Source organism: Dendropsophus ebraccatus, chromosome 13, assembly GCF_027789765.1.
Source record: "Dendropsophus ebraccatus isolate aDenEbr1 chromosome 13, aDenEbr1.pat, whole genome shotgun sequence".
Lineage (NCBI taxonomy): Eukaryota > Metazoa > Chordata > Amphibia > Anura > Hylidae > Dendropsophus > Dendropsophus ebraccatus.
The window spans coordinates 78,695,113-78,723,026 of NC_091466.1; the positions used below are offsets into that span (position 1 = coordinate 78,695,113).

At 46.2% G+C, this 27,914-nt stretch overlaps 2 protein-coding genes across 11 annotated transcripts in view; one reads left to right on the top strand and one right to left on the bottom strand.

Annotated features, from left to right (window-relative positions):
- The window catches only part of DGLUCY (D-glutamate cyclase), an 86,252-nt gene that overhangs the window by 43,061 nt on the left and 15,277 nt on the right, over positions 1-27,914 (top strand). The gene's annotated exons all lie outside the window — the stretch shown is intronic.
- Positions 515-27,867, bottom strand: GPR68 (G protein-coupled receptor 68). Of its 3 annotated transcripts, none has more exons than XM_069950058.1 (2): positions 27,813-27,867; positions 515-2,984 (listed from the first exon to the last, which is right to left on the bottom strand). In XM_069950058.1, exon 2 carries the CDS (start codon positions 2,937-2,939, stop codon positions 1,830-1,832), a length of 1,110 nt encoding a protein of 369 aa, XP_069806159.1. In that variant the 5' UTR covers positions 2,940-2,984; positions 27,813-27,867; the 3' UTR covers positions 515-1,829. The 3 variants fall into 3 exon arrangements, with proteins under 3 accessions (XP_069806159.1, XP_069806158.1, XP_069806157.1); XM_069950057.1 differs by lacking the exon at positions 27,813-27,867 and adding an exon at positions 4,230-4,386; XM_069950056.1 differs by lacking the exon at positions 27,813-27,867 and adding an exon at positions 4,205-4,386.

The window sequence follows — 27,914 nt, forward strand, 5'->3', positions numbered from 1 at the left end:
TGAAAATCCACATCAAAATGCAAGGATATATAACAGGTTTTTCTGCCAGAAACATTTATCATATACAGGGGACCCTTGAGTGCTCTGGAGAAGTGTAAGAACATAACATGAAGCATTACATTGACATTGCTTGATTTGCTGTTTGCTTTACTTGTGATGACTGATTCACATGGAATTACAGCTCTGTCTTAAAGGGGCACTCCAGTGAAAAAATATTCTTTCAAATCAACTGGTGTCAGAAAGTTATAGATTTGTAATTTACTTCTATTTAAAAATCTCCAGTCTTCCAGTACTTATCAGCTGCTATATGTCTTGCAGGAAGTGGTGTTTTCTCTTTAATCTGTCACAGTGCTCTCTGCTGCCACCTCTGTCCATGTCAGGAACTGATATCCCCATAGAAAACATTTCCTGCTCTGGACAGTTTCTGACATGGACAGAGGTGGCAGCAGAGAGCACTGTGTCAGACTGGAAAGAAAACAAAATTTCCTGCAGAAGATACAGCAGCGGGACCTGAGTGGCTCCATCCCACCGGAATCAGCCTGTAGCAGGGGAGGAAATAAAAAAAAAAAGGGTGCACTGCTTCTTTAAGCATCAGAGGCCATAAGATTAAGTTTGCTGCTTTTCACCTCACGTGCAAAATATTATGGCTGCTCCACATATAGGTTTTGCTCCATTGCACTTAGTAAGCGTAAATGTGGAAAATTCTGAAGTTTTTATCAAAACCTGTGATGGAAATATGTATTCAGAATAAGTGCACATGTTTGGTGTCAGGGGTGTCTATAGAATATTAACGCGAGGATGAGAAGGGTGTCATGTAATGTATACAACAGTCCATAAGCCAGCAAGGATACAACGCTTAAGGCTGGGAAAACTTGTTGAACTTAGTCTATGACTTGTCTGGTCCTTTCTCCAGCATTGATGGCATATGGCTATTTTATTTCGCATGAGATTTAGAACTTGCAACAGAAAATAAAACACATCACAGATTTGTCGCAGTCACACATGACTTACTATGAACTCTATGCTGGAAAAGTCACAAGGAAAACTGGGTAAAAACTAAATAAAAAAAGAAATAAGTGATCATAGCAAAAAGATGTCACCATGTTGGGAAGGTTCTAATTATAATGTAGTTTGTGGATGATTATTGTGTAGCACAAAAGGGATAGAGACGGATCTTATTTATGTGGTATTTAGCATTGGGTAGGCTTCACACTAGCATTATACAGTGAAAAAATTTGTTCATATTATGCTAGTGTGAACACATCCTTGTGCCAAAATGCCTTGCAGCAAACCCAACATCATTGAAGTCCATTACTGAGGTTGTTAGATGATCGGCAGCTGATCCACAGTTTACTTGAGTTTTTTGAGTTTTCAGACACATTTTTACAGCATGTTACACTTTTCTTTGAGGGTACAGAGCGATGAACCAAAAAAAAAAAAAAAAAGCACCATAGAGGAATTAGTGTAAGGTCACATTCACACGTTTAGTAGTTTTGCAGGACCATGTATTTTTAGTCCGCGATCTACAGAAATGCATCCAACAATTGTCCTTCTATGGCTATGTTCCCACTACAGGATTTTTTTTTAAATTTTATCTATCAATAATGGCGTCTGCCTTTTCCCGATCAATGCCGTCCTCTTCCTGTGGTGGTAACAGCCCATCTCTTCATTGCAGCACAAGCAGTTTGTAGGGAGTTTTTACATCCAGTTTCAGGCTGGTTTCCATACATCCAGTATCAGTTTTCTCTAGTAAGTTGATGGTCACATATTTACAACCTCCATTTTGTACCAAGACATGTACATGAGTCCATCGTCTCCCCCTCATCCTTCTATACCTGAGGGGCAGTTTCATCCTCATTTCCATGTTCAGCCTTGTATACTTTGTATTTGCACAGTACAGAAGTCTCCGTCTCAGCAGGTGATGGGTTTGCTTTGCTGGCCTCCGCTCTGGAGACAACCGTGTGGTTTAACTCATACTCCTCTTTTTTGGAAAACCTCCCGCAGCTTATACAGCTGAGACAAGAATCCTTCAACCACACAAAGTCTTTGTAGGTATTCTCGCTGGCAAAGCAGTAGAGAGCGGGATCCGCAACACAGTTGAAGCTGGTGAGCAGCAGGGAGAAGTGGTAGACATTGAAGATTCTTGAAGCAAATGAACAATTCTTCTCAAACAAGCTCCGAATGACCACCAGTATATGATAGGGGCCGAAGCAGACCAGAAATATCAGGATGGTGCTGAGGACCAGCTGCTTGATCTGAAGCTTCCTCTTGGTCTGCGTTCCTTGGCTCTTTCGAATCACCCGGAAAATCCGACAGTAAGAAAATAACAAAAGAAATATTGGAAGGAGGAAGCCGGCAAAGAAGCGGTAGTAGTTGATATTGTGCTCCCAGCTCTTTATTGGGTAATGTTCAAAGCAGACAATATGACTTTCAGGGTCCTTGCTGACTTCCCCATGTTGGAAGAAGATAAAACTAGTCAGTAATTCCTTGGTCCAGATGAGTAGACTGACCACAATGGCGGCCTTTATTGTTCGCAGATTGTGGAACCTAAAAGGGTGAACTAGGGCCAAGTACCGGTCCACGGAGATGCAACACAAGAACCCAATGCTGATGTATATGTTCTCATACAGGAGGATGCCGCAGATCTTACACATGATCTCATTGTACGTCCAGTTATCGTGTTGAAGGACATATTGAAGCCAGAAGGGCAAGGAGAAGATGTAGAGAAGGTCAGCCAGGGTTAGGTTGACCAGATATATCCCTAACTCATTCTTGGCCTTGATCTGAAGGTAGCCATAGTACAAGGACAAGCAGTTTGCTGGGAGACCAATGGCAAACACTGCAACGTATACCACCGGGAAGAGGGTCTGATGTATGGTGTGGTCGATGGTGCAGAAGGTGAAATTGTTCTCCAGGTCGTCATCAGTCCCATTACCCATGTCACAGTGTCCAGATCACTTCAGCATCATTGGCCCTGGGGTTCTCTGTAAAGAATATAATAGTGAATTATTGGAATATCCTTTTAATAATGTGATAGGTGCAGTATGTATGCCTACAGGATAAACTCTATGTGATAACAAAAATTTTCATCAGTCCCAGAACTAGACATTAGAATTAGATACCTGGCCAAGAGGCTATGGGGCTGATGGGACTCCGAGATCCCACTATGCTAGTAGGGGCTTCAGTTGTGTGTTTCTGACTGGCTTGCTCAAAATAGTCGTACACATAAAAGTGGCGAAACACCCTTAGACTTATGACTGCTCGCCTCAGATTTAGCCGTCAGTCCAGGGTTTATAGGGCCCCCTGTGATCAACCTCCGACAAATGTTATCGGTGGAAATGGGAGTGGGGCGTGATGGAAAATCACGGGCGACCCCTTTGTTCAGAAAGAGAGAAGCCTCAGCAAGAGTGCTGTCAGCCCCCAAATACACAACACAGGAATGCTCGGCTGTTGGGTATTGAAGGTTTACGGGGGCCTTAAGACTCCCCTGTATCCTCACTACGACGACTCCTTTTACAACATTTTATCTGGGAGAAAAAGGATGGGCAGTTAAAATGCAACATGTCCGATTGTTTTCTCCTTTCAGATCTGTGGGAGAGGGGGTCACTTTAGATGATTGCGAGATTCCTGCCAAAATTTTTAGGTTTGGCCCATCATTTGTATACAGGGAATGTATGTGGCCCCTGAATTGACACTTCGGGGTCCTTTGACCGGTGCAGAATGCAGGTGGCTTGCATCCTAAGGCTATGTTCACACCATATTTTTTTTAATTAATCACAGGCATTGTTGCAATTTGCAACAACGGCCGCGATAAATTCAAAACATACTTTGCATTGAAAATTTATGGAATCCCTGACGTAGTGTATACACTTAGTATACGCTCCGGCCGGGATTGCAAGCGGCGCAAAGAACTGTCAGTTGACATCTGCCACACTCTCCATTTTGTGCAATGGTGAATTGGTATGGGGGCGCACATGGATGCACCCGCATCCCAGTTCAACATAAATAAAGTTCATCCGACTAGGATGATCTTCACTAACACCGGCCATTCTGTGACATGGCCAGGTAACAGAACGAACGGTGTCATACAGGGTGTGAACCCGGCCTAAGGGTATATTCCTATATATATATATATATTAGTATAAACCTCCTGTTCTTCCTGGCTTTCATAATAACACAATATTTAGCAAGCCCAGCCACTCACCTGCTCCTTCACCATTATCTCTTACCCATAGTCTTGTGCAGTTCTGCATGTACCCAGCTACCTCTCACATATAACACGCACAGGTTTCCGTCACCACCACAAGGTTCCTGTCTAGATGTTCACTTTGAGTCTTTACTTCTTTTTCTCAATGCTTCCTGTGCTTATTACTAGAGGTCTCCACCCGCATTAGCCATTCACAATAAACATGACACACATCCTCCAAACAAACAAAGGCTCCAGCTCTCTCTCTCTCATTAATGCGATTTTCTCCCTCTGTGATGTATAATGTACACACTGCGGTGTGATGGGGTGCAAGGAGCTTTGCCCAGTAAGCCCATTTTCACAACTATTGTCTGATATTCTATTTCAGTATAAAATTAAAGGTTATGCACATATTTGCCCCCAATAAATCTGAAATAAACAAGCATGTCTCCAAATAATCTTGGTTAGCATTGTCCCGTATAGTGTTTACAGCAATTAGTGAAGTTGTTTGTGCAGGAGGTGGATGCATTTACCGCTCCATAATTACCTTATGTACTCTGACCAGGCAGTCATATAGGTCCCTTAACCGCTAATCTTTTGATTTCTGGATAGGCTTTTTTTAATCGGAGGATCCTCCGGTGGGCCCCCAGCTCAGAACCTGAAGCAATGCTGACTGACAGATTGTTTCTCACTGGTTCTTCATTGGTGGGCCCCCAGGATCATTTCCTCTGGTGGGCCCCAGGTGCTCCAGTCTGACACTGGGAAACACCAACTGAGCTCTGAATCTGCAGCTCCACTGACAGGAAACACCCACTGAGCTCTGAATCTGCAGCTCCACTGACAGAAAACACCCACTAAGCTCTGAATCTGCAGCTCCACTGACAGAAAACAACCACTGAGCTCTGAATCTGCAGCTCCACTGACAGGAAACACCCACTGAGCTCTGAATCTGCAGCTCCACTGACAGAAAACAACCACTGAGCTCTGCATTTGCAGCTCTACTGACAGGAAACACCCACTAAGCTCTGAATCTGCAGCTCCACTGACCGAAAACAACCACTGAGCTCTGCATCTGCAGCTCCACTGACAGGAAACACCCACTAAGCTCTGAATCTGTAGCTCCACTGACAGGAAACACCCACTGAGCTCTGAATCTGCAGCTCCACTGACAGGAAACACCCACTGAGCTCTGAATCTGTAGCTCCACTGACAGGAAACACCCACTGAGCTCTGAATCTGCAGATCTACAAGCAGAAAAAATCCACCAATCTTGTGATGAGGCTGAAGTTGGTTTCTTATTCGTCCAGTTTCCTATTCGGGGCTGAAGTTGGTTTCTTATTCAGATGATTTTTCCTTTTTCAGCTATTATACTTACAGAAAATTGATAATATTCATAACCTACCCGTAAGTGAGGTGCCCTGGGGGGATTGGTGATAAACATGGCCAAAAGGACCCCACAGTTGGCAAAAAAAGGGCATAAAAGTAAAAACACAAAATTATGATTTAAAAATAAAATTGACTTAGGGCCACTGATCTCACACTGATAATACACAGAGAGGGGGGACCCCGCATCACATCCAGGACAGTCCAGCCTGGCCCAAAGTTTCTGGGTGGAAAAACTGGCATTAAAGTGGGCAGACAGCATTTTTTCCTAATTTGAATAAGTAACAGGTGTTTTCAAAGGGTTAAATGAGTTTGGGCCACTGATCTCACATGATAATACGCAGAGAGGGATGCCCTGCATGATATTAAATTAAAACTGACAGTTGTCAACACTGAACTTGAAAGAAATGAAACATTTACTAACATTTACACTACAATTCATGAAGAGCTCTGCGTCACCGCCGTTTATAATGATCATGAATGGACTTTTGGAAACAAACTTCTTCCCGCATTAGTGAAATTGTTAAAACCTCCATTCCCTGCACTCCTGAATCCTGTCTCCTTTCAGCCCTCCCTAAAGCAACTTTGCAGCCTATGGCTGGGTTCACACTACGTATATTTCAGTCAGTATTGTGGTCCTCATATTGCAACCAAAACCAGGAGTGGATTGAAAACACAGAAAGGATCTGTTCACACAATGTTGAAATTGAGCGGATGGCCGCCATTTAATGGCAAATATTTGCTGTTATTTTAAAACAACGGCTGTTATATTGAAATAATGGCCGTTATTTACTGTTATATGGCGGCCATCCACTCAATTTCAACATTGTGTGAACAGAGCCTTTCTGTGTTTTCAATCCACTCCTGGTTTTGGTTGCAATATGAGGACCACAATACTGACTGAAATATACGTAGTGTGAACCCAGCCTATAGATGTTACTATAAACCCATAAACGACCCTTGCTGAATGTAATATTTTTTCTTGTATGGTCTGTGGGTCAGCATATGTTACTGCTAATATATAGACTGGAGATGGCTGCAGAAGTGAGGGGCCGAATATGGCTCAGCAACAATCACATAAGTTCCCAGTATTTGCGGATCCCATTAATTCCTATGCTGAAATTCACACATCCTCTATTTTTGCGAATCCGCAAATATGGAATACAGTTGCACTACGGATGATATTTTGATAATAATTTATGATAATATTACAAATTTCATGTCAATTCTTTGTGCGAGAGCGGTGGGTGCAGAGGCGTGCAAACCCTCTCATAGAGACACTGTGGGACACTGAGGCAGGCGGGATTCCACGGCAGAGAGCGTCGCCACAAAATTCCACCGCTTTTACTCAGTGTGAACAAACCCTAAGGGTACAAACACACACACCGTATAGGCTGTGTATTTACTGCTGCGATACGCAGCAGATACGCAGCAGATTAGATCTATATAACTGAACACAGCATCAAATCTGCTGCAGATCTGCTGCGTATACGGTGTGTGTGTTTGTACCCTAAGGGTCCTATTACATGGGGCGACTGAGAGGAGCAGACGAGCGCTGTCAGCTCCCCGCTCGCAGTTGCCGCTATTCCACGCGTCGGCAGCAAGCGGGTGAGTACAGGGGGGGCCGGGGGGGGGGCTGCCCGGGTGATCACTTGATTGTCCAGGGAGCCCATAGATAGTAGCGGTTTGCTGCCGCTGATCCTATTCCACAGAGAGACGGCAGCAGATTGTTGCGATATTAGTCATTTGTCATTCAACATGTTGAAAGACAAACGACTGCAACGATCGTCCAACATCGTTTATGTTGGCTGATTGTTGCCTTCTATTACACAAGATGATTATCGGCCATAACAGCCAATAATCATTTTGTGTAATAGGGCCTTAAGTCTGGGCAGCGAAGAAAGAAGCATGTCTGCAATCCAAAAAGATGTCACCTGTGAGTCACCACAGCTGGATGTCACCATTCCTCCTAGTGAGACTGATAGTGACTGAGATGATTGGACACCATCAGTAGGTAGGGACAGAGCCCTGTAATAGTCAGTTCAGTCATATATACAGATCAAGGGCTTACTGTGCACTTTACCACAATAAAACCTGCTAGCTTACTAGGTGAAGACATGGTGTGGCAGGGCGGCACCAGGGAACAGCCCATGGTCTACTTAATCTCCCACTGCCTCCATGGGAAGGCTCTGCTGTGATGGGAGTAGAGCCTTTGTATTAGGATTCCCCAACCTGTGGCCGCCAGCTGCTGTTAGAGTACAGCTCCTACCCTGCCGCAAGAGCCTGCATATGTCTCATATCCACAACTCCCATCATGCATTTTGCTGTTATGTGCAGGTGCTTTCAATGTTCCCTGTTCAATGTTACTGATTTCCAGCTGTTGCAAAACTACAACTCCTATCATTCCCTGCCAGCCTTTGGCTCTCAGATCTTGCAGGAAATGATAGTTGTGAAACAGCTGGAAAGCCTTAATTTGGGGAGCACTTCATATAATCACAAAGCTGTTTTGACATTTCTTTGGCATTTCCAAGATATGTAATTACTTAAAGGGGTAGTTCACCAAACATTTTTTTCTTTCAAATCAACTGATGCCAGAAAGTGCCATAAATTTGTAATTTACTTCTACAAAAAAAAGGCTTGAGTTTTCCAGTACTTATCAGCTGCTGTATGTCCTGCAGGATTCTCTCCAGTCTGACACAGTGCTCTCTGCTGCTACCTCTGTCCATGTCAGGAACTGTCCAGAACAGCAGTAAATCCCCATAGAAAACCTCTCCTGCTCTGGACAGTTCCTGACGTGGACAGAGGTGGCAGCAGAGAGCACAGTGTCAGACTGGAGAGAATGCACCACTTCCTGCAGGACATACAGCAGCTGATAAGTACTGGAAGAATGGAGATTTTTACATGGAGGTAAATTACAAATCTCTGCCACTTACTGGGACCAGTTGATTTGAAATAAATTTTTTGGGGTGAACAGCCTTTTTAAATACGGTATTTCCTTTACTGAAGCAGCAGACTGTACATACAGGGTGATGGATCACTGCACTCAGTATTTCACTGGACGCCTTTATCTCCATTATAGAGAACAGTCAGCCATGTTCACACTACAAGCACCAGCAGTTCTGTGTTGACATTAAGTGTATTTAGCCTAGAAGTGTGAGGCCCAGTGACTCCATGTGACTCCTCGGAGCAATAGTCAATCATTATAATGTGATGACAAAGCAGGTGGAGAGCAGCCGTCCCCCTTCAGATCTGACAGCTGCTTTATACGGTATGGGTGCAGGTATAGGGGGGTAATGTAAGCAGTTTATCCGCCATGTGCATTAAGCTCTCTGTATATAAGCAGCTGGCGGCAGTAGGAGCCCCTCCTGTACTGTCAAGTAAACTTTCTGCGCATAGTCCCATAGACCCCATAGATGTATACAGAATATAATGAATGAGGCTCTGGTATTCCGAGGTCCCAGCCTCTCCTACCCAAAGGAATTTGGGTTCTCCCACAATAATCTTTACAGTCATAGGTTATCAAGTTGGCTGAAAATGTGAATTTGCAGAGAAAAACGTTACACAAAGCCAGGAGGAATGATGAGTATCCCTGTGCATTCCAGATTCCGGATTAGGAAAGGGTTAACAGGGCAGCATCCCCACTATTCCTTCCTGCTCTGATGGAGAAGATTCTGAGAAATAATAATCTATTGACGTGTTCTGCAGACTACAACTCCTATCCTGCAATGGGAACCTGCATGCAAGTGCTTGTGGCTCTCATCATATCTCTCTCTAGAGATCTGCAGAACATCGCTCTGTCCTTGTTACCTCCTGATATACATAGTGATCTATCCTGTAGGTTATTACACCTCTGCCCTCTCTGGAGATCTGCAGAACATTGCTCTGTTCTTGTTACCTCCTGATAAACAGTGAAATTTCCTGCAGATTATTACACCACTGACCTCTCTAGAGATCTGCAGAATATTGCTCTGTCCTCTTTTGGTAAATCTTATTTTATTAATTTTGCATATAGAAAACAATAAAGCAGAAAAACAAAGTATACATGTGACAAGGATCACACATAGATACAAAATTACATAAGTTGCTTCGTAACCACAAAGAAAGAAATAGGGCCGTACCGACCAGGGAGAACCCTTACGTACGCCCTAGGCCCACTCCATTAAGTGGTGGATCATAGATACATGTTGATGGGCGACCCCTTAAACCAGGGGTACATTACCCCTCTTGCAAGCCCGAGCGATCTACCATCCACCCATTCTGCCTCAATACACCTCAGGGCAAGTAGACATAGAAACATAGAAAGGAACAGATAAGAAACGTGAAAGGAAACATCTTGGGGAAGGAAAAAGAAGGTTCAGTCATCCGGAGAAATAGGGGGGGGAGGGGGGGGGGGAGGGGAACCAGGGAGGAGGGTGAGGCATGTAGGAAAGGTAAGTACACTTCACCAGCGCGCCTCCTAGCGAACCAGCCATCGGGCAAAGAGCGGACCCTCCTTGAATGTGGTCCAAGCCAGCCACAGGCGGTCCACCCTATTTCCCCGGGAGTGTTCCTCCGCCGTCAGGGACTCCATGCGGTAAAGGAGATCCATCTCCGTCACCCATTCAGCGATGGATGGAGGGATTGTAGACTTCCAATGTCGCGGGATGACAGTACGTGCCGCGGTGAGGAAGTGTCTCAAAAGGTCCCTCTTGACGGCGGAGGAAGAGCCCGGTAGCAGGGAGAGCAGGGCCAAGGCGGCTGAGGGCACAACAGATTTATCAGTTACTTGTTTATATATAGTGAACACGGCGTCCCAGAAGGGAGTCAATGCCGAGCAGCTCCACCATACATGTACCATGGTGCCCACATCCATTCCACAGCGCCAGCACAGATCCGACACCTCCGGATAGCAACGGTGCAGGAGTTGCGGGTATCTGTACCACCGGGTCAGAATTTTAAAATTTTTCTCTTGAGCAAGACAGGCCATGGGCATCTTGTGTGTAAGCGTAAATATTTTCCGTTTGTCCGAGTCGGAAAAAGTGAGACCTAACTCAGTTTCCCAAGTGCGCAGGTATGAGGGCTCAGGATCCGCATCAGCTGTCATCAGGATGCGGTACAGCCGGGATAGAACCCCCAGCGGTGGAGAGGACTCCAGGAGGAGCGATTCCAGCTCCGTCGGTGAGGTCATAGGGATTCCCCGAGGGAAGGAGGAGCGCACGTAGGCCTTCAGCTGTTCATATTCCAGCCAGGATAGGGGCCTCCCCGGGCAGGCCTCCTGCAGCGACTGGAGAGTCCCTAGCGCCCTGTTGGGCCCCAGGATCTGTCCCATCCTCACGTCTTCAGAAGCCGGCCATCCCAGGAATGAATCCCGACCACAGGCCGGTGGGAAAGCAGGGTTACTGAATAGAGGGCTCATGAGCCCTGCGCGATGGGAGACGCTGTGGGAGAGAAGGAGTCTGTCCCACAGCCGCAAAAACCCACCGGTGAGATGTGGAAAAGTATCCATGTGTGGGCGGTGGATCGGGAAGACCCATGGTAAGGATTTCAAGGCTATGGGCGACAAAGCCCCCTCGATCCTGACCCATTGCTTGTCTGCAGCATTGTGGAGCCAGTCCACAACACGTAGAAGGACTGAGGCCCTGTAGTAAAAGGAGAAATCAGGCAGACCCGCCCCACCGTCCAACTTGTGTCTGGTGAGGGTTTTGTATTTAATGCGCGGCCGGATAGGGCCCCAGATAAACTTGCGAAGAAGGGTGCGTAATTGATGGAAGAAGGAGGAGGGTACCGGGATGGGGAGCGCCTGAAAGGAGTATAAGAACCTAGGCAATATATCCATTTTAATAACATTGATTCTCCCAAACCAAGACAGCTGCGATTTGTCATAAGAGGCCAGGTCCGTTTTAGTGCGGGCCAGTAGGGGGAGAAAGTTCAGGGAAAATAAAGCGGAGGGGTCCTTAGGAACCCACACCCCGAGGTATTTAATGGCAGGGGCTTGCCATTTGAATGGGAAGGCGTCTCTCAATCGCAGCACCATGGAATCTGACAGGGAAACATTAAGGATCTCGGTTTTGGTGTAGTTAACTTTAAAGTTACTCACATTCCCGAACCTGTCAAACTCCCTAAGTACAGCGGGGAAGGAGGCCAAGGGGTCCGTCGCGTAGAGCAAGAGGTCGTCGGCGTATAATGCCAGTTTGTAGTGAGTGTTAGCTAATTTAATGCCGTGGACATCGGGTGCGCGCCGCAGGGCCACCGCCAGGTGCTCCATGACAAGCACGTACAGCATTGGCGACAGAGGGCATCCCTGGCGCGTGCCATTAGCAACTACGATTGGTGCGGAGAGCATGCCATTTACTTTCACCCTCGCCGTAGGATTTAGATACAACGTCGCGATTTTCTCCTGTAGCACTGTCCCCAGACCTATCTGCTCCAACGTGGCCCGCAAAAAGGCCCAGTGTACCCGGTCGAAAGCCTTTTCAGCATCGATCGAGACTAGACAGGCGGGCACACCGGACCTCTGTGCATGGGACAGCAGGAGAAGAGTTTTATTTAGGTTGTCCCTGGCCTCCCTACGTGGGACAAAGCCCACCTGATCAGTGTGGATGAGCCCAGGGAGATGGGGTCCCAGCCGGTTTGCAATCATTTTGGAGAACATTTTGATATCCACATTGATCAATGATATAGGCCGATAATTGGCGCAGGAGGATGGGTCCTTCCCCGGTTTCGGGATGACCACTATGGTGGCCATGAGGGACTGGTTAGGAAAGGGGCAGGTGGGGGTGACAGCATTAAAGGCCCGCAGCATAAGGGGAGCCAGCTGAGCAGCGAACCCCTTATAAAAGGCCGCTGTGAACCCGTCCGGGCCAGGGCTTTTACCACTAGGGGAATGTTTGATCACCTGTGAGAGCTCCTGCTCAGAGAAGGGGGCGTCAAGGTCGTCCACAATCTCAGATGACAATGTTGGCAGGGGGGTGGAGGCTATGTACTGTTGCACCCTAGCGGAGAACGCCTCAGGAGGCATGTCCGCTAGCGGACCCCTAAGGCTGTACAGGGTGTGGTAAAATTGGCGGAAGGCCTCAACTATGTCTGTTGGGGAGGAACAAAGTCCCCCAGAAGAAGTAGCCACGGAGGGAACAAATGTCTGTGTTGATCTCGGGTGTATGAACCGCGCAAGGGGGGCTCCGCATTTATTAGAGTATTCATAGTAAAAACGCTTAAGTCTCTCCCTATGGCGCGCATGTTTTTGGTCAATTAGTTTTTGCAATTGGCCTCTCAATTCTATGAGGGTCGCCAGGGTTTGTGGATCCTGAGATTGCTTATGTGAGACCTCAGCTGTATGTATCTTGGTGAGGAGATGGGAGATAGTCGCTAAGTGGTCTCTCTTCAGGCGCGCCCCAGACTGTATTAGCACCCCTCTAAGGACACATTTGAGGGCCTCCCATTGTATGGGGAGGGGAGTGTCGTCAGCTACGTGAGACTCCATGAAGTCTGCAATGGCCTTCCGAATGGCTGCCTGGCAGGCAACGTCCCTCAACAGGCTCGGATTAAGTCTCCAGTTCCACTCTCTAAGAGCGGTGTCTGGTAGAGTAAGCACGAGTGTGACGGGAGCGTGGTCGGCCCAGGTCATGGGGTCAATAGTTGTCCGCGGGTGCCAGGAGAGCAAGTGGTGGCTAATTAGGAACATATCTATCCTGCTGTATGTGTTGTGTACCGTGGAAAAGTAGGTGTAGTCCCTTACCCCAGGGTGTTGAATTCGCCAAACATCTACCAGTTTGAGCTCGAACAGTCGCCTCTTGAGAGAGCGAGCCTGCGATACAGGAATAGAGGACCTGCCCGCCGAGGAATCCAAGGCTCTATCAAGGACCAGATTAAAGTCTCCGGCCGTGATGATGAGGCCCTCTGCGAACCTCCCCAACGCCTTAAGGTACCTCATCCCGGACTGCACCTGATTATGATTAGGAAGGTAGACTTTAGCAATAGTGTATACCTTAGTCGCAATGCGCACTTTTAGAAAAATATAGCGACCATCGGGGTCCACTTCCGAGCCCAGGACTGTTGCAGAAAGAGATTTGTGTAAGGCAATACTCACACCTTTGGTCTTTGCTTCCGGGTTGGTGCTGTGGAACCACTGGGAGTAGTATCGGGTCGGCATGGCCGGCACATGTCCGGTTCTGAAGTGAGTCTCCTGAAACAACACTATCTGGGTGCGTTGCTTATGCATGTGGTACAACACCTGAGAGCGCCTTTCAGGCTTGTTCAAACCTCGTATGTTGAGGGAGGTTAATTTTAGGGAGGTCATCATGCAGTCCTATGCCGGGCTCACTAGGAGTAGGGAAAGCAAATGGGGAAACCAGGGACAAGGGGGGAGGTAAGGAAGGGAGGGAAGATGTTAGCCAGCGACTGAAAGGAGGGACAAAAGAAAGACAGACGGACAACAGGATACAGATGTTCAGACGAGACAGACAGACAAAACTAAAATATAGGACAGGTCTATAGGAGAGCTGTCCTCCACTATTCACTAAGAATAGAGGGGAGAACTTCAACAGGAATATCGTGTAAAAATCTACACGTTCAGTAACTAAGTGGGAGGTGACTGGAGAGAAGTGAACAACAGGGTGTCTCCAGCACTCCCCTCTGGGCTCTGGTAGCCTAAACGGAAATTGGTTATAACAAGAAGAACAGATAAACTGTAACCTGGAGTATGGTCCAAACAGAAGCATGAGGGCCGGGACGGCCGACAGAGGAGCAATCAGTATGTAACCACCGGAGGCCCACCTACCCCGGGCCAGCCCAGGAACCCCTAGAGAGGCTAACAACTGCCAATCACTGTAGTGGGGAGCAACACAGGGGCTCCCGGCTGACCCCGCGCAGGGGACCCCCATAGCGGGCCACCAAATAATGGGAACCAAGAGAGGCCACAGCATATTCTCTTCTCCACAACAGGAAGAGGCACACATAGCATGTTTGTGTTCCACTAGCCCGGTGTCCACGGAGGATGGGGGGGGGGGGGAAAGCCAGCAGACCCGGTAGTTTGTCTCCAGCGGGGGGGCTGACCACGGGGGCAGACCCGAGTGGGCAGCAGGTGACTGAAGGAGTAAGGGCTGAAAAGCTGGTAAGCCGATAGGAGATCAACGTCCACAGCGCCGGTCAGGCACTACGCCCGGAAAACCTCCATGAGACAGTCTTAGGCCAGATATAGGATCCCCACTGGTGCTGCAGGGCTTATGGCTGATGATAGGGAAGAGCAAGCTTCAGAAGTCTGCAGTAGAAATAAGGCCGTCTCTCCCAACTGGAGCAATAATAAGAAGGGGACCTCACTCCGGTACAGGGAACACCAAACCTATGAAGGAGGTGTGTGATCTCCACAGCGTCACTGCTCTGTCCTCTTAACCTCCCAAAATACATAGTGATATATCCTGTAGATTATTACACCCTGACCCCTCTACAGATCTGCAGAACATCACTGTCCTTTCTACCTCCTGATACATAGGGATATATCCTGCAGATTATTACACCCTGATCCCTCTACAGATCTGCAGAACATCGCTCTGTCCTCTCTACCTCCTGACAGATACATAGTGATATATCCTGCAGATTATTACACCCTGACCTCTACAGATCTGCAGCACATTTGTCCTTGTCACCTCCTGATATATAGTGATATATCCTGCAGATTATTACACCCCTGACCTGTCTAGAGATCTGCAGAACATCGTTTTGTCCTCTCCACCTCCTGACAGATACATAGTGATATATCCTGCAGATTATTACACCCTGACCTCTACAGATCTGCAGCACATTGCTCTGTCCTTGTCACCTCCTGATACATAGTGATATATCCTGCAGATTATTACACCCCTGACCTCTCTAGAGATCTGCAGCTTATCGCTCTGTCCTTGTCACCTCCTTATATACATAGTGGTATATCCTGCAGATTATTACACCCCTGATAACTTTATAAACAGATTTATAAATCTCTGGTAGGATTCCTGATCTCCTCATAGATCTGGGCACAGACGGTGACGTCACGCAGACTCGGAGCATTGTCTCCAGGCAGTCCGCCTTTGCTCGGGTTTCTGGCAATAATAAATTTTTTCCGCTCTTCAGGATGTATAGTCATCAGATCACAGAGGCAGAGGCAGGAACCAGACGAATGACATGAAGATGTGATCCCTGTCAGCAGCCGGCTGGGCCATGGCACCTTGTGATACAGACAGTAAAATATAGAAGACGTTTTATTCTGTGCTAGACTGAAGCAATCGGTCACATTTATATAAGTCTCAGGACCATGCCCGGACCCCACAATACTCACTGCAGGATAAGACTCATGACTAGTCTTTAAGTGGTGAGCAAACTTGCCGAAATGTTTGGGATTGGCAGTGTTCTCTGTACCCGAACACTGCAAGTTATATAGATTTGTAATTTACTTCTATTAAAAAATCTCCAGTCTTCCAGTACTTATCAGCTGCTGTGTGTATTCTCTCCAGTCTGACATAGTGCTCTCTGCTGCCACCTCTGTCCATGTCAGGAACTGTCCAGAGCAGGAGAGGTTTTCTATGGGGATTTGGACAGTTCCTGACATAGACAGAGGTGGCAGCAAAGAGCACTGTGTTACACTGGAGAGAATACATAACTTCCTGCAGGACATACAGCAGCTGATAAGTACTGGCAGACTTAAAAAAATTTTAATAGAAGTAAATCAGGAGTCTCTGGCACTTTTTAGGACCAGTTGATCTGAAAGAATTTTCTTTTGGTTAACTACCACTTTAAGCAAGTCCGCTGGACACTAGCCATAGGCTTTGCTCCCCAGGGTCCCTGTGCTCATACCCTCGCACATTATATAGTGACAAATAATACTGATTAGAGGTAAAAGAATAGCTGCTAAGGCAGCTTAGACTGATACAGGCTGATCACATTGACTCCACACTATAACATCATGGTTTGTAGAAGGTCGTATAGAGCGGGAGCTGAGAATCCCGGGAATCATACTGAACTGCAGAATACCAATAGCAGTCACCGCTCTGCTTCTAGTACATTGAGATAGCAGCAGTCACCACTCTGCTTCTAGTACAGTGAGATAGCAGCAGTCACCACTCTGCTTCTAGTACAGTGAGATAGCAGTCACCGCTCTGCTTCTAGTACAGTGAGATAGCAGTCACCACTCTGCTTCTAGTACATGGAGATAGCAGCAGTCACCGCTCTGCTTCTAGTACAGTGAGATAGCAGTCACTGCTCTGCTTCTAGTACAGTGAGATAGCAGTCACCGCTCTGCTTCTAGTACAGTGAGATAGCAGCAGTCACCGCTCTGCTTCTAGTACAGTGAGATAGCAGTCACCGCTCTGCTTCTAGTACAGTGAGATAGCAGCAGTCACCACTCTGCTTCTAGTACAGTGAGATAGCAGTCACCACTCTGCTTCTAGTACAGTGAGATAGCAGTCACCACTCTGCTCCTAGTACAGTGAGATAGCAGTCACCGCTCTGCTTCTAGTACAGTGAGATAGCAGTCACTGCTCTGCTTCTAGTACAGTGAGATAGCAGTCACCGCTCTGCTTCTAGTACAGTGAGATAGCAGTCACCGCTCTGCTTCTAGTACAGTGAGATAGCAGCAGTCACCACTCTGCTTCTAGTACAGTGAGATAGCAGTCACCGCTCTGCTTCTAGTACAGTGAGATAGCAGCAGTCACCACTCTGCTTCTAGTACAGTGAGATAGCAGTCACCGCTCTGCTTCTAGTACAGTGAGATAGCAGTCACCGCTCTGCTTCTAGTACAGTGAGATAGCAGTCACCACTCTGCTTCTAATACATGGAGATAGCAGCAGTCACCGCTCTGCTTCTAGTACAGTGAGATAGCAGCAGTCACCGCTCTGCTTCTAGTACAGTGAGATAGCAGCAGTCACCACTCTGCTTCTAGTACAGTGAGATAGCAGTCACCGCTCTGCTTCTAGTACAGTGAGATAGCAGTCACTGCTCTGCTTCTAGTACAGTGAGATAGCAGTCACCGCTCTGCTTCTAGTACAGTGAGATAGCAGTCACCGCTCTGCTTCTAGTACAGTGAGATAGCAGTCACCGCTCTGCTTCTAGTACAGTGAGATAGCAGTCACCACTCTGCTTCTAGTACAGTGAGATAGCAGTCACCACTCTGCTTCTAGTACAGTGAGATAGCAGTCACCACTCTGCTTCTAGTACAGTGAGATAGCAGCAGTCACCGCTCTGCTTCTAGTACAGTGAGATAGCAGTCACCACTCTGCTTCTAGTACAGTGAGATAGCAGTCACCGCTCTGCTTCTAGTACAGTGAGATAGCAGTCACCGCTCTGCTTCTAGTACAGTGAGATAGCAGTCACCGCTCTGCTTCTAGTACAGTGAGATAGCAGTCACCGCTCTGCTTCTAGTACAGTGAGATAGCAGTCACCACTCTGCTTCTAATACATGGAGATAGCAGCAGTCACCGCTCTGCTTCTAGTACAGTGAGATAGCAGCAGTCACCGCTCTGCTCCTAGTACAGTGAGATAGCAGCAGTCACCACTCTGCTTCTAGTACAGTGAGATAGCAGTCACCACTCTGCTTCTAGTACAGTGAGATAGCAGCAGTCACCACTCTGCTTCTAGTACAGTGAGATAGCAGTCACCACTCTGCTTCTAGTACAGTGAGATAGCAGTCACCACTCTGCTTCTAATACATGGAGATAGCAGTCACGGCTCTGCTTCTAGTACAGTGAGATAGCAGTCACAGCTCTGCTTCTAGTACAGTGAGATAGCAGTCACCACTCTGCTTCTAATACAGTGAGATAGCAGTCACCGCTCTGCTTCTAGTACAGTGAGATAGCAGCAGTCACCACTCTGCTTCTAGTATAGTGAGATAGCAGTCACCGCTCTGCTTCTAGTATAGTGAGATAGCAGTCACCGCTCTGCTCCTAGTACAGTGAGATAGCAGTCACCGCTCTGCTTCTAGTACAGTGAGATAGCAGCAGTCACCACTCTGCTTCTAGTACAGTGAGATAGCAGTCACCGCTCTGCTTCTAGTACAGTGAGATAGCAGTCACCGCTCTGCTTCTAGTACAGTGAGATAGCAGTCACCACTCTGATTCTAGTACAGTGAGATAGCAGCAGTCACCACTCTGCTTCTAGTACAGTGAGATAGCAGTCACCGCTCTGCTTCTAGTACAGTGAGATAGCAGTCACCACTCTGATTCTAGTACAGTGAGATAGCAGCAGTCACCGCTCTGCTTCTAGTACAGTGAGATAGCAGTCACCACTCTGATTCTAGTACAGTGAGATAGCAGCAGTCACCACTCTGCTTCTAATACAGTGAGATAGCAGTCACCACTCTGCTTCTAATACAGTGAGATAGCAGTCACCGCTCTGCTTCTAGTACAGTGAGATAGCAGTCACCGCTCTGCTTCTAGTACAGTGAGATAGCAGTCACCACTCTGCTTCTAGTACAGTGAGATAGCAGTCACCACTCTGCTCCTAGTACAGTGAGATAGCAGCAGTCACCACTCTGCTCCTAGTACAGTGAGATAGCAGCAGTCACCACTCTGCTTCTAGTACAGTGAGATAGCAGTCACCGCTCTGCTTCTAGAACAGTGAGATAGCAGTCACCACTCTGCTCCTAGTACAGTGAGATAGCAGTCACCACTCTGCTCCTAGTACAGTGAGATAGCAGCAGTCACCACTCTGCTTCTAGTACAGTGAGATAGCAGTCACCACTCTGCTCCTAGTACAGTGAGATAGCAGTCACCACTCTGCTCCTAGTACAGTGAGATAGCAGTCACCACTCTGCTTCTAGTACAGTGAGATAGCAGCAGTCACCACTCTGCTTCTAGTACAGTGAGATAGCAGTCACCACTCTGCTTCTAGTACAGTGAGATAGCAGCAGTCACCACTCTGCTTCTAGTACAGTGAGATAGCAGTCACCACTCTGCTCCTAGTACAGTGAGATAGCAGTCACCACTCTGCTTCTAATACATGGAGATAGCAGTCACCACTCTGCTTCTAGTACAGTGAGATAGCAGTCACCACTCTGCTTCTAGTACAGTGAGATAGCAGCAGTCACCTCTCTGCTTCTAGAACAGTGAGATAGCAGTCACCACTCTGCTTCTAGTACAGTGAGATAGCAGTCACCACTCTGCTTCTAGTACAGTGAGATAGCAGTCACCACTCTGCTTCTAGTACAGTGAGATAGCAGCAGTCACCACTCTGCTCCTAGTACAGTGAGATAGCAGTCACCACTCTGCTTCTAATACATGGAGATAGCAGTCACCGCTCTGCTTCTAGTACAGTGAGATAGCAGCAGTCACCTCTCTGCTTCTAGAACAGTGAGATAGCAGTCACCACTCTGCTTCTAGTACAGTGAGACAGCAGTCACCACTCTGCTTCTAGTACAGTGAGATAGCAGCAGTCACCACTCTGCTTCTAGTACAGTGAGATAGCAGTCACCGCTCTGCTTCTAGTACATGGAGATAGCAGTCACCGCTCTGCTTCTAGTACAGTGAGATAGCAGTCACCACTCTGCTTCTAGTACAGTGAGATAGCAGCAGTCACCACTCTGCTTCTAGTACAGTGAGATAGCAGTCACCGCTCTGCTTCTAGTACATGGAGATAGCAGTCACCACTCTGCTTCTAGTACAGTGAGATAGCAGTCACCGCTCTGCTTCTAGTACAGTGAGATAGCAGTCACCGCTCTGCTTCTAGTACAGTGAGATAGCAGCAGTCACCGCTCTGCTTCTAGTACAGTGAGATAGCAGTCACCGCTCTGCTTCTAGTACAGTGAGATAGCAGTCACCGCTCTGCTTCTAGTACAGTGAGATAGCAGTCACCGCTCTGCTTCTAGTACAGTGAGATAGCAGTCACCGCTCTGCTTCTAGTACAGTGAGATAGCAGTCACCACTCTGCTTCTAATACATGGAGATAGCAGCAGTCACCGCTCTGCTTCTAGTACAGTGAGATAGCAGCAGTCACCGCTCTGCTCCTAGTACAGTGAGATAGCAGCAGTCACCACTCTGCTTCTAGCACAGTGAGATAGCAGTCACCACTCTGCTTCTAGTACAGTGAGATAGCAGCAGTCACCACTCTGCTTCTAGTACAGTGAGATAGCAGTCACCACTCTGCTTCTAGTACAGTGAGATAGCAGTCACCACTCTGCTTCTAATACATGGAGATAGCAGTCACGGCTCTGCTTCTAGTACAGTGAGATAGCAGTCACAGCTCTGCTTCTAGTACAGTGAGATAGCAGTCACCGCTCTGCTTCTAGTACAGTGAGATAGCAGTCACCACTCTGCTTCTAATACAGTGAGATAGCAGTCACCGCTCTGCTTCTAGTACAGTGAGATAGCAGCAGTCACCACTCTGCTTCTAGTATAGTGAGATAGCAGTCACCGCTCTGCTTCTAGTATAGTGAGATAGCAGTCACCGCTCTGCTCCTAGTACAGTGAGATAGCAGTCACCGCTCTGCTTCTAGTACAGTGAGATAGCAGCAGTCACCACTCTGCTTCTAGTACAGTGAGATAGCAGTCACCGCTCTGCTTCTAGTACAGTGAGATAGCAGTCACCGCTCTGCTTCTAGTACAGTGAGATAGCAGTCACCACTCTGATTCTAGTACAGTGAGATAGCAGCAGTCACCACTCTGCTTCTAGTACAGTGAGATAGCAGTCACCGCTCTGCTTCTAGTACAGTGAGATAGCAGTCACCACTCTGATTCTAGTACAGTGAGATAGCAGCAGTCACCACTCTGCTTCTAGTACAGTGAGATAGCAGTCACCGCTCTGCTTCTAGTACAGTGAGATAGCAGTCACCACTCTGATTCTAGTACAGTGAGATAGCAGCAGTCACCACTCTGCTTCTAATACAGTGAGATAGCAGTCACCACTCTGCTTCTAATACAGTGAGATAGCAGTCACCGCTCTGCTTCTAGTACAGTGAGATAGCAGTCACCGCTCTGCTTCTAGAACAGTGAGATAGCAGTCACCACTCTGCTCCTAGTACAGTGAGATAGCAGTCACCACTCTGCTCCTAGTACAGTGAGATAGCAGCAGTCACCACTCTGCTTCTAGTACAGTGAGATAGCAGTCACCACTCTGCTCCTAGTACAGTGAGATAGCAGTCACCACTCTGCTCCTAGTACAGTGAGATAGCAGTCACCACTCTGTTTCTAGTACAGTGAGATAGCAGCAGTCACCACTCTGCTTCTAGTACAGTGAGATAGCAGTCACCACTCTGCTTCTAGTACAGTGAGATAGCAGCAGTCACCACTCTGCTTCTAGTACAGTGAGATAGCAGTCACCACTCTGCTCCTAGTACAGTGAGATAGCAGTCACCACTCTGCTTCTAATACATGGAGATAGCAGTCACCACTCTGCTTCTAGTACAGTGAGATAGCAGTCACCACTCTGCTTCTAGTACAGTGAGATAGCAGCAGTCACCTCTCTGCTTCTAGAACAGTGAGATAGCAGTCACCACTCTGCTTCTAGTACAGTGAGATAGCAGTCACCACTCTGCTTCTAGTACAGTGAGATAGCAGTCACCACTCTGCTTCTAGTACAGTGAGATAGCAGCAGTCACCACTCTGCTCCTAGTACAGTGAGATAGCAGTCACCACTCTGCTTCTAATACATGGAGATAGCAGTCACCGCTCTGCTTCTAGTACAGTGAGATAGCAGCAGTCACCTCTCTGCTTCTAGAACAGTGAGATAGCAGTCACCACTCTGCTTCTAGTACAGTGAGACAGCAGTCACCACTCTGCTTCTAGTACAGTGAGATAGCAGCAGTCACCACTCTGCTTCTAGTACAGTGAGATAGCAGTCACCGCTCTGCTTCTAGTACATGGAGATAGCAGTCACCACTCTGCTTCTAGTACAGTGAGATAGCAGTCACCACTCTGCTTCTAGTACAGTGAGATAGCAGCAGTCACCACTCTGCTTCTAGTACAGTGAGATAGCAGTCACCGCTCTGCTTCTAGTACATGGAGATAGCAGTCACCACTCTGCTTCTAGTACAGTGAGATAGCAGTCACCACTCTGCTTCTAGTACAGTGAGATAGCAGTCACCGCTCTGCTTCTAGTACAGTGAGATAGCAGTCACTGCTCTGCTTCTAGTACAGTGTGACATCACCCTGGTTATATACTGCCTCCTGTTACATCACCCTGGCTATATACTGACTCCTGTGACATCACCCTGGCTGTATATACTACCTGCTGTGACATCACCCTGGCTATATACCTCCCCCTAGGGGGTACAGAGGCTGCACCAGGGCCCATAAAATCTCTCTTCCCCGATACTAATAGTGGAGCGTTATAGCTGGGAGAGGAAAGTAATTGGCTGTGAGTTCTGTCTGTTCCCTTATGTATATCTCCTGGGAGGTGAAGTTACTAGGTTGTTCGGGTTATTGTGTCCTGCAGGAAGTGGTGTATTCTCTCCAGTCTGACACAGTTCTCTCTGCTGCCACCTCTGTCAATGTCAGGAACTGTCCAGAGCAGCGCAAATCCCCATAGAAAACCCTCTCCTGCTCTGGACAGTTCCTGATGTGGACAGAGGTGGCAGCAGAGAGCACTGTGTCAGACTGGAGAGAATACACCACTTCCTGCAGGACATACAGCAGCTGATAAGTACTGAAGGATTGGAGATTTTTATATAGAAACAAATTACAAATCTGTTTAACTTTCTGACACCAGCTGATTTGAAAACAATTTCTTTTTTGCGGAGTTCTGCTTTAATGATCATAGCATTATAAGGAAATCCTTGATACAAGTGTCAGCTAATCCACTGTCCGCCCCCGGATTTGTCTGCTGATGAGTGATGGCATCGGCCCTGTAATGTATGCACGCTCAATACACACCACTTAGCAAACCACTCATGTCCTCAGAAGGTGTCAGGATCACATAACCCCAAAAGATCTAAGGGAAAAAGTAATGTGAGAGAACGCAGGATCAGCAGAGAGGTAGGAGAACAAACAGAGGGGGGTATCAGCCTGTACAAGATGGCAGCACCAACACCTACAGAGGGGTCAAAGGTAACACTGAAGATCAGTTATCTTATTTGTGGTGTTACATAGGACTGCAAGGGGACATCTACTACATTATCTGTACTCAGAGAGATATCACTGTGTTATCCGTGGTGTTACATAGGACTGCAGGGGACATCTACTACATTATCTGTACTCAGAGAGATATCACTGTGTTATCTGTGGTGTTACATAGGACTGCAGATGACTACTACATTATCTGTACTCAGAGAGATATCACTGTGTTATCTGTGGTGTTACATAGGACTGCAGGGGACATCTACTACATTATCTGTACTCCGAGAGATATCACTGTGTTATCTGTGGTGTTACATAGGACTGCAGGGGACATCTACTACATTATCTGTACTCAGAGATATCACTGTGTTATCTGTGCTGTTACATAGGACTGCAGGTGACATCTACTACATTATCTGTACTCAGATATCACTGTGTTATCTGTGGTGTTACATAGGACTGCAGGTGACATCTACTACATTATCAGTACTCCGAGAGATATCACTGTGTTATCTGTGGTGTTACATAGGACTGCAGGGGACATCTACTACATTATCTGTACTCCGAGAGATATCACTGTGTTATCTGTGGTGTTACATAGGACTGCAGGGGACATCTACTACATTATCTGTACTCAGAGATATCACTGTGTTATCTGTGGTGTTACATAGGACTGCAGATGACTACTACATTATCTGTACTCAGAGATATCAATGTGTTATCTGTGGTGTTACATAGGACTGCAGGGGACATCTACTACATTATCTGTACTCCGAGAGATATCACTGTGTTATCTGTGGTGTTACATAGGACTGCAGGGGACATCTACTACATTATCTGTACTCAGAGATATCACTGTGTTATCTGTGGTGTTACATAGGACTGCAGATGACTACTACATTATCTGTACTCAGAGAGATATCACTGTGTTATCTGTGGTGTTACATAGGACTGCAGGGGACATCTACTACATTATCTGTACTCCGAGAGATATCACTGTGTTATCTGTGGTGTTACATAGGACTGCAGGGGACATCTACTACATTATCTGTACTCAGAGATATCACTGTGTTATCTGTGGTGTTACATAGGACTGCAGGGGACATCTACTACATTATCTGTACTCAGAGATATCACTGTGTTATCTGTGGTGTTACATAGGACTGCAGGGGACATCTACTACATTATCTGTACTCAGAGATATCACTGTGTTATCTGTGGTGTTACATAGGACTGCAGGGGACATCTACTACATTATCTGTACTCAGAGATATCACTGTGTTATCTGTGGTGTTACATAGGACTGCAGGTGACATCTACTACATTTTCCGTACTATGTTAACACAGTGAAAATGTAGGACACATAATGTAAAAGATATCACCTGCAGTCCTATGTAACACCACGGATAACGCAGTGATATCTCTGAGTACAGATAATGTAGTAGATGTCCCCTGCAGTCCTATGTAACACCACAGATAACAGTGATATCTCTGAGTACAGATAATGTAGTAGTCACCTGCAGTCCTATGTAACACCACAGATAACACAGTGATATCTCTGAGTACAGATAATGTAGTAGATGTCACCTGCAGTCCTATGTAACACCACAGATAACACAGTGATATCTCTGAGTACAGATAATGTAGTAGTCACCTGCAGTCCTATGTAACACCACAGATAACACAATGATATCTCTGAGTACAGATAATGTACTAGTCACCAGCAGTCCTATGTAACACCACAGATAACACAGTGATATCTCTGAGTACAGATAATGTAGTAGATGTCACCTGCAGTCCTATGTAACACTACAGACAAAACAGTGATATCTCTGAGTACAGATAATGTAGTAGACACCTGCAGTCCTATGTAACACCACAGATAAGTGATATCTCGGAGTACAGATAATGTAGTAGTCACCTGCAGTCCTATGTAACACCACAGATAAGTGATATCTCTGAGTACAGATAATGTAGTAATGTCACCTGCAGTCCTATGTAACACCACAGATAACAGTGAAATCTCTCTGAGTACAGATAATGTAGTAGATGTCACCTGCAGTCCTATGTAACAGCACAGATAAAACAATGATATCTGTCCCCTGCAGTCCTATGTAACAGCACAGATAACACAGTGATATCTCTGAGTACAGATAATGTAGTAGTCACCCGCAGTCCTATGTAACATCACAGATAACACAGTGATATCTCTGAGTACAGATAATGTAGTAGTCACCTGCAGTCCTATGTAACAGCACAGATAAAACAATGATATCTCTCTGAGTACAGGTAATGTAGATGTCACCTGCAGTCCTATGTAACAGCACAGATAACACAGTGATATCTCTGAGTACACATAATGTAGTAGATGTCACCTGCAGTCCTATGTAACACTACAGACAAAACAGTGATATCTGAGTACAGATAATGTAGTAGATGTCACCTGCAGTCCTATGTAACACCACAGATAAAACAGTGATATCTGAGCACAGATAATGTAGTAGATGTCACCTGAAGTCCTATGTAACACCACAGATAACACATTGATATCTCTGAGTACAGATAATGTAGTAGATGTCACCTGCAGTCCTATGTAACACCACAGATAACACATTGATATCTCTGAGTACAGATAATGTAGTAGTCACCCGCAGTCCTATGTAACATCACAGATAACACATTGATATCTCTGAGTACAGATAATATAGTAGATGTCACCTGCAGTCCTATGTAACACTACAGACAAAACAGTGATATCTGAGTACAGATAATGTAGTAGATGTCACCTGCAGTCCTATGTAACACCACAGATAAAACAGTGATATCTGAGCACAGATAATGTAGTAGATGTCACCTGAAGTCCTATGTAACACCACAGATAACACATTGATATCTCTGAGTACAGATAATGTAGTAGATGTCACCTGCAGTCCTATGTAACAGCACAGATAAAACAATGATATCTCTCTGAGTACAGGTAATGTAGATGTCACCTGCAGTCCTATGTAACAGCACAGATAACACAGTGATATCTCTGAGTACACATAATGTAGTAGATGTCACCTGCAGTCCTATCTAACACTACAGACAAAACAGTGATATCTGAGTACAGATAATGTAGTAGATGTCACATGCAGTCCTATGTAACACCACAGATAACACAGTGATATCTCTGAGTACAGATAATGTAGTAGTCACCTACAGTCCTATGTAACAGCACAGATAACACAGTGATATCTCTGAGTACAGATAATGTAGTAGTCACCTGCAGTCCTATGTAACAGCACAGATAACACAGTGATATCTCTAAGTACAGATAATGTAGATGTCACCTGCAGTCCTATGTAACAGCACAGATAACACAGTGATATCTCTGAGTACAGATAATGTAGTAGTCACATGCAGTCCTATGTAACACCACAGATAACAGTGATATCTCTGAGTACAGATAATGTAGTAGTCACCTGCAGTCCTATGTAACACCACAGATAACACATTGATATCTCTGAGTACAGATAATGTAGTAGTCACCTGCAGTCCTATGTAACACCACAGATAACAGTGATATCTCTGAGTACAGATAATGTAGTAGTCATCTGCAGTCCTATGTAACACCACAGATAACACAGTGATATCTCTCTGAGTACAGATAATGTAGATGTCACCTGTAGTCCTATGTAACAGCACAGATAACACAGTGATATCTCTGAGTACAGATAATGTGGTAGTCACCTGCAGTCCTATGTAACACCACAGATAAAACATTGATATCTGAGCACCGATAATGTAGTAGATGTCACCTGCAGTCCTATGTAACAGCACAGATAACACAGTGATATCTGAGTACAGATAATGTAGTAGATGTCACCTGCAGTCCTATGTAACACCACAGATAAAACAGTGATATCTGAGTACAGATAATGTAGTAGATGTGATCTGCAGTCCTATGTAACACTTCAGGTACTTTGTTACTGCTCAGAAATAACACTCTGTGTTCTATGTGATGTTACATAGGACTGCCTGGAATTATAGAGTATTATGTATGCAGAAAATCCTCAACATTTAGTGTTAGTTTGTTAGTAGGATTTTAGTAGATTGCATTGATATTGATGCTGGAAATAATACACAGGTTAGATGATGGAATCCCCTGGATAGATGAGGTCCTGCTGCCCCCAGGTGAGATGTGCCCACTGTGATGGGTGTGATAGTGAGATATGCCCTCTGTGATGGATATGCTGGTAAGCTGCTCTCACCTGTGGCTCCAGTGCTGGATATCAGTGGGGTCTCTCCTCTCATCATCTTGTGCTGTCATCCCACATCTGTTCGGCGAGGTCTCTCCCATATCCCTCCCTGTC

What these genes read in the sequence shown, in the direction of transcription:
- GPR68 (XM_069950058.1), bottom strand. Translation starts at nt 2,939, where the DNA reads ATGGGTAATGGGACTGATGACGACCTGGAGAACAATTTCACCTTCTGC.